Consider the following 13,405-nt stretch of genomic DNA (forward strand, 5'->3'; position numbering starts at 1 on the left):
CTTGTACTTGGAGTATGGCGTGGCCCTGTATCTGTGCTCTTGCTGCTTGTTTTATTTACCATGTTCCGTGGTCATGGAATCCTGTTGGTTTTGGGGTCTGCTTATTCTATACCTGCCATGTAGGGGTAAGTTGAAGACCATTCTCACTTTTATTAATAATTAATTTGTAGTATTAACTTAATCTGCTTTCTGATTTAATAATTGAAAGTTTCTTCCACATTTTACCTTAATGATGTGATGTTCTTTGACCTTGTTATCTGCAGCTTCTTGGTATACTAGCCCTTGCTGGAATTGCAGTGCCTGTCCTTGGTGGGATTTACTTGGATTAATTTGTGTTGGGTTTTGGAACTGCTGTTGTGACCCTGATTTAAATTCTAAGTGATGTTTTTATTCCAGTTTCATCCATGGTCCAGAGTGTGTGATATGAAATTGTATTGTAATAAAATTTTCTCTTGCAGTGACTGTGTACCCACCTCGCTGTTTGGCCTGAACATGTGAAATTGATTTACAATCTTGACCCATGGTGACTCTCTCCTTCCACTTTTATTTTTACTGTTCTGCCTTGACCAGGTTACTATGTGTCATGTGTTATTATTCTGAGTTTATTTAATGTGGTGAGTTCTCATGTGTTGGTGATTCTTGCTTATGTAGGCCTATATTGGTTCGTATCTGGGTCATGTGCTGTGGGATTTCTTCCTATTTTGCCTTATGTGGTCTTGTGCATGTTCCCATTCTTGATATGGTGTTGTTGTAGGTCTGTATTGAACTCTTGGATAATTATGTCATGTGATTATGGTGTATTGATGGGAATCTCACTTGAATTTGTTGTGTTTAATGCTATTTGTGTAACCTTGGGCAGTCTTCCTATTGTCATATACTCTGAAAAGCTTTTCCTGATTGAACGGTGATAGGCTACGTCTGTATGGTTCATCTGAGATGGTATTATCTTTTTAATTTGATGTGTTCATGTCAGGTAGCTCTGTCAGTTCTGTTGTGGAGTGATTAATTTCAGTACCTGATGTTATTCATGTCTTAGTCCTTTTGGTACTACTCATCACTTTTTATTCACCTTTTCTGCTGTGTGCATGTACTTCACTCATGTGGTCTTGTTGTAATGAGGTGTGGTCTTAATTTCTTTGTGAATCTGTGGTTTATTTGACCTGGTTAATTGTAGTCATTGTGTATTAGCTTCTTCCCCTTGCATATTTTCTGTCAGATGTCTGTGTACTAAACTCTTGCTCTGGGTTTCATTCTCTGCTGCTCTATGTGTGACTAGTGTCACGCATGTGTGTGATCTTCTGGTGCTGGTTAATGATATCAGTTTTGGGCATGTGCTTGAGTGAATTTTCATTCTTCCTGATTTTTCATTGCTAGTCCTGGTTGGTTGCTCCATGTGTTGATTCTTGATCATCCTTATCTCTTGTCGCTTTACCCATGTGTTGTTACTGGTACTTTATGGCAGTTGTGTGGGTTCATTTCTGAGTTCTGGTGTGGAGTACTGCTGGCTTATCGCTTAAACGACCCCTCGTTTTTACTGTGTCTTCATGTTGGGATTTGGTTGTGAATTTTGCAATTGTTGTGTTGTTACTGGTGCCGTTCTTTATCTAATTATGGTGGAATCTGTTCTGAAATTAACCTTCTGTAGTAAATCTTCCTTCCTGTTCATTTTCTGTGGGTTATGGGAGTGTAATTGGTAAATCTTGTCATTTTGTGAATGTACACTGTCCTGATCAAGTCTTCATTTGATGTCTAGTGGTATGAGAGCTTATGTCGCTTTTGATTTGTATCCGTGGATCAGATGCTGTATGTGATCTGCTGTTATTGTGAAAAATTTGTGTACGAGAAATTTTCCTTGTACCTGGTGCTTGTCACTGTGTAACGTCTTCCGTTTTATCTTATTTACATAAGGTATTCCTTTGTTCGTGCCTTCCGTAGTTCCTCATCTGGTTTAGTAAGGTAACCCCTTGTAACTCTGTCGCTTCTGGCTCTACCCTGCATGTTTTTGCAACACTATATTGTTGCCTGGTTGTCATCTGACTGTTCTGGGTTCTATTCCAATGAGTATGGGATCATTTGGGGTAAATCCGGCACTGTCGCTAAAATTCCTTGTCCGTCGTTGGGGTATGGGACCCAACTGATTGACTGAAGGTTCTTCTCCATCAACTTATGCGCTTTGTCATCGTGTAACCTATCACTTCTTCATCGTTTATGTTTTATTATATCCCGTGTATTCCGACTGGCTGGTAGGGTGTCTGTGGTGATTGGCCTAATCACACAGGGTGGACTGTTGTTTTGCCACCATATTATTAGTCCTGGGTTATCCAGAGGTTCTTCAGAACACTTGATGGTTGTGATAATACACCTGTGCTCAGTATATTCAAAGATTATTTATATGGAGAGGTAACTTTCCCTGAATTTTGGCCCTTGTTATGCTGCGTTGAGCTGGTTCCGTTTGATGTAATATCTTTTCCATATCTTGTCAGTTGTTCTCTATCGTCCTGACTGTAATTGTTGGCTGTCATGTGGTTGTTGGCCTCGGTAATGGTTGCATGGTGATCTCTTGCGGACACACATTGTGTACACCCCACCATCTGTTATTATGCATGCGAAGTCTCCAGTTATTGCCATCGTTGCTTCTTATTCTTGGTCGATTATCCATGTGATTGCTACGTTATGGTTGCGGATGGTTGTGTTTATTGTGAAAGTTTCTGCCTCTGTGTCTCCTGTTTTCCTAATCTTCATGTTCTGGGCTACCTGTTTTCTGTACATGGTTTGTCAGTATGTGCTCTGCTGCCTCCATTTAGTAATATCTTTTTGCTCTGTTACCTCCCTGTACACCCTGATCATTTATCTTTCCTGCTCTTGGTCTTAACGATCTTTCTGGTATCTGTACTGTCCTGTGGAACTATGTGATGTGTGGAAGAATGCTAGTATTACATGTAAAAGAATGTGTAAACTATAATGGTCTTCGACCTATCAAATTGTTGAGTCTATTGAATTTTACTTAACTTGTTGGGACTAAAACTGCTGTAACTTGCCACTGGATTCCATGAGCCACCTTAAATATTCAAAATTACATTTCTGATCTCTTGTGATTAGTCTCGATACTAGTATATTGAAGTCTTGGAATATTTCAGTTGAGTTATTTTTCACTTTTCTTAATATGTAAGTCTTATTCAAAGGTTGGATGGGTAATACTATAACTCATGAATTGGTAATTCAAAAATTTGTGTATGTTTGCTTACTAGTCAACAAAAGAATGTAAAATAACCTCGTTATTTTGGTAATTCTTCAAATGCCGATACAAAATATGTGGTCTGGTATAATGACGTTAACGGTGTTACTTATGTGTTTAACTCGGGTGCAAAATTGGAGCTATTATCGCTGGTAAATTTGGACATGTGGAACTTGTGTAACTCCTCCAAACATAATGAAATATTACTAAGGTGTCCTGGAAACCTAGTTGGAAAAATTTTGTGGTCCCCAACATTAGTGGTTGAATCATTTCCGTTTATTATGGTCTGCTATGTACACTTGGACCCTCTCTTTCTGCTCCTGTGTGTGGTGTTCCAGTTATTTGCGAGCGCGAGCACCCATGCATCTGCTGATCGGAGATCTAATGTGTGTGATAGCTATGGTTGCCTACTACGCTCTGTACTGGTATGATAATCCTACTCTGTGTCATGTACTGTCAACTTGTGTGGTGCGTGATGAGACGCTGGCCCCGTTGCATCCCATTCTGTTCACACTCAGCATGTTTGTCTGCTAGTATTGTGTGAAGATCAACATTCCTGCAACCAAGTAAGACCATTCCTTGTTATTTGAAACTGAAAAAAAAAAAAAAAATTTTGGTGTGTCTCTTCCTGTATCCAGCGTATGAAGATTTGTTTGGACATTGAAATTATACCATTGGCATGCTATCCATTGTTTTGGACTTGCGCCTCCCCTGTGTTCTGGCTTCAGGAGGGGAGAACTGTAATGTGAAAATGGGAACTAATATTTACTGGACATAACTGAATTATTACATCAAAGCATCTAAGAGTATTTATTTATTCATCTGTCATGTCGACTTGTGTATCCAGCCGTTATCTGTATTATCGGCCATTGTTGGAACGTTTTCCTAACTGTGGAAGTTACCAGACCAATTTAATTCAAGTTATTTATCCATTATTGTCAGGCATTTGACTGGACGATCTGATGCGCTGAATTATCATTTTGTAACTTATGCGCACCTTCGCGGTGCACGCACTGAATTATGGGACTGGCTACTCGCCTGGCTCGGTGTGAGCTCAGTAGTCTACAGTAGTCTGCTTGCCGCGACTCTTCAAGATGGCTGTGTTGTGTGAAGCTCCCAAGCGGACGGCCTGGCAAGAAGGGAAAGCAATTACTATGGAGCCGGACTCCGGCGGTTAAACTATGATGTTAGGGCTAGGCCCTGTTATTTTTTGAAAGTTATCCAGTGTGCTCCAACCTTAATATTTTCTTAATGTAACATGTAAACTTGGTGCAGTGAGTTAACCGTTATCGGTATGAAAAGTTTCAAGTGTCTCGTAAGTTGGATAGCTTAACTCCAAGTAAGTACTGAAAATTATAATTTACTGAAGGGATCCCGTTCGTCCAGGCACTAGTGTGAGTAATTTCATCGTGGACATGAGCAACATTATAAACGACAATTTTGGTATAGTGTAACCTTGTAAGCAAAATTTGATATATATTTGAACTGAAAATTTAATGTAATGTAGGGAGCTCGGGATCGCTAGTTATGCATCTATGAGGTGATATTTTGTGTAAGTGATTTTATCTTACGTTTTTGTCGGTGTGCATTTTTGCCAACTGTTTTTCTTGATGTTCATAATGATGATGTATCTTATTATTATTATTATTATTATTATTATTATTATTACTTTTATTTTTTTTTGTAATTCATTTCGGTGCATGTTTTCTCCCTTAATTTTTTCCTGGTTGGTGGTTTTTGCTGTCTGATTTTGTCCTATTGCCTTCGTGGCTGGTTATCTGTACGTGATTATTATCGCATTGTTACGGGCCTTAATTAATGACACCTCATATTCGCATCGTAGCGCATTCCACGGCCCCCTCTGTTCTAAAGTATGTAAACCGCTGGTGAATTGATTAAGTAAGGCTAATGTAAACTGGTACTATCACCTCTTGGATAAATAATAATAATTATTATTATTATTATTTTAATAACTTAAAATCTTAAAATTGAAATTTGCTGGTCAAAATTAAGTTTAATAATGGGAGTTTTCTTTCGTTGTCTTATTATCTTTTTTCCCATTGTTTGTGTTCCTTGCTTTTGTCTTTATTATGTCATGTCATCCCTTCTTATCTAATCTGAAGATACGTTAATATTTTGGGTGGCTTTGATGATTATTATGGGATCTTGGCTTCGCGTTGGTAACGGGTAGCTTCTGTTGGGTGCTGGAGTGTTCTTTATTATTTTTTATGAGCGCACCGTTAATTGTAAATTTCCTTTAATATACTTCATTTTGTTGGGGTTGCTGTGCGCTATTATTTTATTGTGTTTTCAGCTAGCTCGTTTCTTTGGAGTAATGTTTATTCACGGTTGGAGCCACTAAATTTTCTTCTTTTTCGTGTGTCCTTGTGTGCATCTTGTAATTTAGTATTTTAGTAGTGTAGCAAATTTCAATTTTAAAGTGATTTTATATCGCGGGCCCGCATATCGGTTGCAACCAATTTTTAAATAATATTATTTTCTGCACGTAAGGTAATGAGTTATTAATGAATTTTCAAACCTTAATTTCGGCGGAAGCCTATGTTAATGTGAGCTTCATTTCTCCTTAATTTCAACTTTATTTTAAAATACTGTTTTTCTCATCTAGTTTGATTGCATTTTTAAATTTTAGAAAAAGAAATATATATATATTTTTATTGTTCTTATTTTATACCATTTTCAAATTACATTTGCTTAGTAAATTTTCTTCATTTCAAATTTATCTGGTGTGTCATTTAGTAGCTAGCAATATTTACGTGGCAACCTGTCAAAGTTATGTAAGACCCTGGCCTTTTTATTCTCGCCTTTGCCCTCCACGCTTCATATTTTATGCTACTGCCTTTCGGTAAGTATTATGCTTGTTTTCTTCTTGATGTTTGTGCTTTTCTTTTGAATGTTTGGTTTACTAATTGGTAAGGTTGCACAATACACAGCTTTCACCACCGTATCTGTGAAAAGAAATCCTACCACCGGGCCAGCCGGGAGTGTGTATGTGTGTTGTGCAATGAACAGTGTGATACATATCACGTTATGAAGTGCAAGAAGAGAATAGTCTCTCTGAATCAATTTTGTTCTGAAGAAAGTTCTGCTTGAATAAGTTGTAATTTACTTGATGGAATATGCAAATTGTGCACATTGTGCACAATACAATTTATTATTATGTTAAATTCATACTGGCCAAAGCCATAGATAGAGCTATAATGAATTTGAAACGTAAAAGGTACCTCCTTACATATTTAAGGGTTGAAGGGAAATACTAAGTGAACATCTCCACACATTATTTAATCTTATCTTAGATAGTTCTACTTTTCCAAAACAATGAAAAAAAAAAAAAAAAAAATCACACCAAAGTATAAATCTGGGATGAAACAGTTTATTAATAATTACAGACCAATTCCGATTCCATCCTCTCCAACAAAAATATTTGAAAGTATTTAATATGTTCATATTTTTAATCATGTTAAATTAACTATCCCATGTAATCACCATGGCTTTATTCAGAAGAAATCTACAGCAGTCAATTAATGTAACTTTGTACAGTATGTATCTAATGAGTTTGAAATTTGTTCCCAAGTACATATTATTTATACAGACATCTAAAAGGCTTTCGACAAAGTAGATCATGATTGTTTAATTAGTAAATTAACAGGTTATGATTTAGATCCATCTCTTGATATCTCTTCTGGTCTAATTACTCGCAGCACAAAAGTTAGTTTGTAAGGTATTAGACACTTAAAATGTCGTTGTAAAATCAAGGAGTTCCACAAGGCTCTATTAGGTCCCTTGCTGTTTCTCCTATCTGTAAACAACATTCCTAGTAAAACAAGGTCCTCTAAATTATTATTATTATTTGCTGATGATATTAGAGTACATTAATCGAGTTCAAGTGGACATGACTGTTTAGAACTCCAATCTGATTTAAATATGCTGACAGAACGGAGCAAAATTTGCGAACTTCCCTTCAATATCAATAAATGCAGGAAGATCACTATTCCAATGAGAAAAAATCAATACGTTTTCTTATTCATCAGATATGGTTGTTTTCTGTACTGCCTCACGTGTTTTCTCAAATAACTGAAAAGCTCAGTATATAACAATGACCTATGGGTGTACTAAGTATGTGACATATTCAAATATGTATGTTGGGTATTCAGCCTGAAGACTGGTTGGATCTTCAACAGGTTCACGATTAGCTGTCATAGATGGCCTAGGTGTGACTGAAGAGGCGTACTAGGGAAATAAGGAGTGAGGTAGTTTCCCGTTGCTTTCCTCACTGAGCCAGAAGTTGCTATTGCACATCAGTCTGCCAAGCCTACTGAAATGCGTGCACCAACCGACACTATGAGCGACATCTTCACACCATGATGATATAGATGTTGATTCCCATTGGGAACATGAAATATTTGTCCTGAATGACTAAATTTATAATACCAATATAATGGTCCGTTATTGGACATTATAAATTTTCCAGCTAACTCATTCTTGGTTGCCTGCATTTCACCCTCGTGTGCTCAGTTGGGCTCATCAGTTGGTACTTAGCACACCTACCTAGACGCAAGGCTAGTGCATACCGTGGAGGCAACTGCATAGGCTACTTGAAGCAACCAGCAGTGCCAATGCACTATGGGAGACTATATCTCACTTCCAAAAATTGATGCCCGCCTGGCCATCAGATGATATAAATGTTGATTCCCATAGGGAACATGAAATATTTGTCCTGAATGAGTAAATTGATAATACCATGGTATGCACTAGCCTTGCATCTTGGTAAGTGTGCTAAGTACCAACTGATGAGCCCAACTTAGCACATGAGGGCAAAACACAGGCAACCAAGAATGAGTTAGCTGGAAAATTTATAATGTCCAATAACGGACCATTATATTGGTATTATCTTCACACCATTCATAGCAAGGACTGGCTGCATACAGAATGGCATTACTAGCGTCACTCATACCTCAGCCACTTTCATATTGTCAAAGCCAAGTATAAGACTGAGAAAGATCAATGAAAGTAACAATTTTATTCTAGCCCACATCAGAAGACATAGTGCACTGTAAATACTTCTTGCCAGCAAAGGCCTATATTCAAATATTAAAAAAATATATATATATAATAATTAAAAGAGGCAGATGCGACCATAATATATACAGGTTACAGGTTGAGACTTCTCTTTACTCACAGAAGCTCATGAAGAATCCTTTAACATGGAAAGCGATTAATAGTACCTGCTAACAGAAAACTAAAACTGGGAGGACAAACTTGCAAACTTACCCTCAAACTACACAAACGATATTAACACAGGAAGTTGGGTCAGAAAAATATAAAGCTGAAGCATTTAACATTACAGTACAAAGTAGACAGAGTTAGCTCTTAGTCTAGAATTTAAAATTCTAAGCTTTTCATACCTTGACAGTTTGCTCTCTTATGGTAGGATTGGTATCCATAAAACCATTAGCTATTTGGGGAAATATTTGCTCGTTGACTACAGCTGCTTGTAAATGTCCTAGGAAAGAAGAAAAATCAGCATATTAACATAAGAAATCACATCTATTCACACAATTATACTTGAAACAGTGCAGTACGATGATATCATACTAAAAGTGCAATGGAAAACAATCTCCAAAATCTCCTGAGAATAAATCTGAGAACGTTGTACATGAGGGTTATAACATGTTATAACTTTGATACCAAGTACAGGTACTTTAAGTTTCAGTAAGTTTAATGGCCTCCCCTGCGAACCATCTGACCTTGCCACAGTGGGGAGGCTTGCGTGTCCCAATGAAGCAGATAGCCGAGCCGCAGGCACAACAATGGTTCATTGAAAGGGGGGTACCAGCCTTTCGCAAGTTGCAAGGGTGGCAGTCTAGATGATTGACTGATACGGCCTTGTAATAATACTCAACATGGCTTAGCTGTGTTGATACTGCTACACGGCTGAAAGCAAGGAGAATCTACATCCGTAACTAAATCCCGAGGACATGCAGCTCTCTCTGTCTGAATGATGTACTGATGATGGCTTCCTCCCAGGTAAAATATTCCGGAGGTAAACTAGTCCCCCATTCGGATCTCCCGGTGGGGACTACACAAGAGGGGGCAATCATTAGGAAGATGGATACTGACATTCTGCGAGTTGGAGCATAGAATGTCAGAAGTTTGAATCGTTGTAGAAGGTCACAGAATCTGAAAAGAGAGATGGATAGATTAAAGTTACATGTAGCTGGTATACGTGAAGTACATTGGCAGGAAGAACAGGATTTTTGGTCAGGCGACTACCGAATTATCAACACAAAATCAAACAGGGGAAATGCATGAGTTGGTTTAATAATGAATAAGAAAATAGGGCAGCGGGTAAGCTACTACGACCAGCATAGTGAAAGAATGATTGTCCTTAAGATAGACACCAAACCAATGCCCACCACAATAGTGCAGGTCTATACGCCTACTAGTTCAGCGGATGATGAGGAAATCAAAAGAATATATGATGAGATAGCAGATTTAATACAATATGTAAAATGTGACAAGAATCTAATTGTGATGGGAGACTGGAATGCAGTGGTAGGCTAAGGAAGAGAAGGTAATACAGTAGGAGAATTCAGATTGGGACAAAGGAACGAAAGAGGAAGTCGGCTGGTTGAATTCTGCACTGATCATAATTTAGTCCTTGCCAATACTTGGTTCAAACACCACAAACGACGGCTGTATACGTGGACGAGACCTGGAGACATTGGAATGTATCAAATAGACTTCATTATGATTAGGCAGAGATTCAGAAACCAGGTGTTGGATTGCAAAACTTTCCCAGGAACAGACGTGGACTCTCACCACAACTTGTTGGTCATGAAATGCCATCTGAAGTTGAAGAAATTGAAAAAAGGAAGGAATGCAAGGAGATGGGATCTAGAAAAGTTGAAAGAAAAGAGTGTGAGGGATTGCTCAAGGAACATGTTGCACAAGGACTAAATGAAAAGGCTGAAGGAAACACAATAGAGGAAGAGTGGATAGTCATGAAAAATGAAGTCAGTAGCACTGCTGAAGGAATGTTAGGAAGGAAGAAAAGATCGACTAAGAATCAGTCGATAACTCAGGAGATACTAGACCTGATTGATGAACGACGAAAATACAAGAATGCTAGAAATTAAGAGGGCAGTAAAGAATACAGGCGATTAAAGAATGAAGTGGATAGAAAGTGCAATATAGTTAAGGAAGAATGGCTGAAGGAGAAGTGCAAGGATGTCATAAGGTTGTATGGTCCTGGGAAAGGTAGATGATGCATACAGGAAAATCAAGGAAACCTTCGGAGAAAGGAAATCTAGGTGTATAAATATTAAGGGCTCAGATGGAAAGTCACTTCTAGGGAATGAAGACAAAGCAGAAAGATGGCAGGAACATATCCAACAGTTGTATCAAGGTAAAGATGTAGATAATTTAGTTCTGGAACATGAAGAGGCTGTTGACGCTGATGAAATGGGAGACCCAATTTTGAGGTCAGAGCTTGAGAAAGCTGTGAGCGACCTAAAGAGGGACAAGGCACCTGGTATTGATGACATTCCCTCTTAATTACTGACTGCCTTAGGAGAAACCAGCATGGCAAGGTTATTCCATTTAGCGTGTAAGATGTATGAGACAGGAGAAGTGCCATCCGATTTTCGGCAGAATGTTGTCATACCTATTCCCAAGAAAGCCGGTGCTGACAGGTGTGAAAACTACCGCACCATTAGTTTAGTGTCCGACTCGTTGGCTAAATGGTCAGCGTACTGGCCTTCGGTTCAGAGCGTCCCAGGTTCGATTCCCGGCCGGGTCGGGGATTTTAACCTTCATTGGTTAATTCCAATGGCCCAGAGGCTGGGTGTTTGTGCTGTACCCAACATCCCTGCAACTCACACACCACACATAACACTATCCTCCACCACAATTACACGCAGTTAACTACACATGGCAGATGCCGCCCACCCTCATTGGAGGGTCTGCCTTAGAAGGGCTGTAACTGTACAAATGTACGATCCCAAAATTTTTAGGTTAGGAAATTTTCGTAATATAGTTCGTAATATTTATGTCATAAAAATCATGTAATTTTATTTATAATGTAAAAAACATAATATTATAATAAGAATTTGTAGTAGGGAATTTTGTATATGTTTCACTTTAATTTGTGTAAGTGTCTGCACATGGCATGGCAGTGTAGGTTGCTGAAGAATTGTGCAACACGGAAAACAGTGGCTAACGTAAGTTATGATCTTCATTTCCGTGTTGACGTTTTACCAATAATGTAGAGTTTGAGGGATGTTCCACCATTCAACACATTGCAACAATTTATTAAATTATAAGAAGACCAGTTTCGACTCCCATGGAGTCATCATCAGTTCTTGGTGAAAATTAAATTAAGGAGAATCTGATAACAATCATCATAACGAAACATCCATGCACCTAGAGGTGGTTACATGGAAATACATCATTGAGTTGATAGATATTACCTTGCAGTAGTATAATACACGGGTTCGGCGGCCACCTCCACCTCAGGCTCCCAGTGGCCACCTCCACCTCCACCTCAGCCAGAGGCCTCCCAGATGCCTCCTCCACCTCCACCTCAGCCAGAGGCCTCCCAGAGGTCTCCTCCACCTCCCGCGGGAAATTTGAATTTGTAAACAAAGCCACGTGCTTTTTGACAGCTGTCATCGACAACAACGCATCGCTAACCTCAGTACTGCCATCTTGATGGGCCTAAACCTCAGTAGTGCCAACTTAACCTAACTAGCGCGAGGTAAACAAAGCCACATGCTTTTTGACAGATTTGTAAACAAAGCCACGTGCTTTTTGACAGCTCTCATCAACAACAACGCATCGCAAACCTCAGTACTACCATCTTGACGGGCCTAAACCTTAGTGGTACCAACTTAACCTAACTAGCATGAGGTAAACAAAGCCACGTGTTTTTTTTGACAGCCACGTGCTTTTTGACAGATTTGTAAACAAAGCCACGTGCTTTTTGACAGACAACAACGCATCGCTAACCTCAGTACTACCATCTTGACGGGCCTAAACCTCAGTAGTACCAACTTAACCTAACTAGCGCGAGATAAACAAAGCCACGTGCTTTTTGACAGCCACGTGCTTTTTTGACAGCTGTCATCCGCCATCTTTAAACTACAGAGCACCGTGCTGCCCTCTTTCGTCACCTGTCATCGGCAGTGCTGCCATCTTGACGGGCCTAAACCTTAGTGCTACCAACTTAACCTCACTAGCTCGAGATAAACAAATCCACGTGCTTTTTGACAGCTACGTGCTTTTTTGATAGCTGTCATCCGCCATCTTTAATCTATAGAGTACAGTGCTGCCCTCTTTAGCTACTTACCTTTGAAATGTGGTGGCGGATAATTTGAAAAATGCTTTTCGACAAGCAGCCATCTTTAATCCAGAGAGAACAGTGCTGCCCTCTATGTGGTGGCGGCAAATTGAAAAATTCCACATGCTCTTGTTTGAAAACAAACTCACGTGCTTTTTTGACAGCTGTCATCTGCCATCTTTAATCTATAGAGCACAGTGCTGCCCTCTTTAGTTTGAAATGTGGTGGTGGTAAATTCCACGTGCTCTTGTTTGGAAACAAAGCCACGTGCAGCTGTCATCCGCCATCTTTAATCAACAGAGCACTGTGCTACTATCATGCGGACAATTTCATCACCTGTCATCCGCCATCTTTAATCCACAGAACACCGTGCTGCCCTCTTTATGGCTACTACCTTAAGCACGTAGTAGCGGACAATTTGAAAAGTTCTGTTAGCTATCATCCGCCATCTTTAATCAAGAGAGCACCGTGCTGACATCTTTAGCTAGATACCTTTGAAATGTGGTGGCGGCAAATTGAAAAATTCCACGTGCTCTTGTTTGGAAACAAACTCACGTGCTTTTTCGACAGCTACCATCCGCCATCTTTAATCAACAGAGCATAGTGCTGCCCTCTTTAGTTTGAAATGTGATGGCGGCAAATTCCACGTGCTCTTGTTTGGTAAACATAGCCATGTGCTTTTTTGACAGCTGTCATCCGCCATCTTTAATACAGAGAGCACCGTGCTGCCCTCTTTATCGTAGTAGATGTAAATTCGTCACCTGTCATCCGCAGTGCTGCCATCTTTAGCTAGATACCTTTGAAATGTGGTG

General features: G+C 39.3%; 1 protein-coding gene across 1 annotated transcript in view; it reads right to left on the minus strand.

Moving 5' to 3' along the window:
- Positions 1-13,405, minus strand: part of yata (N-terminal kinase-like protein yata) — an 882,319-nt gene that overhangs the window by 578,661 nt on the left and 290,253 nt on the right. Inside the window, exon 8 of the mRNA XM_067140315.2 lies at positions 8,659-8,756. Coding sequence (XP_066996416.2) covers positions 8,659-8,756 — 98 coding nt within the window. The remainder of the gene's footprint in view (positions 1-8,658; positions 8,757-13,405) is intronic.

Source organism: Anabrus simplex, chromosome 2 (assembly GCF_040414725.1).
Source record: "Anabrus simplex isolate iqAnaSimp1 chromosome 2, ASM4041472v1, whole genome shotgun sequence".
NCBI lineage: Eukaryota > Metazoa > Arthropoda > Insecta > Orthoptera > Tettigoniidae > Anabrus > Anabrus simplex.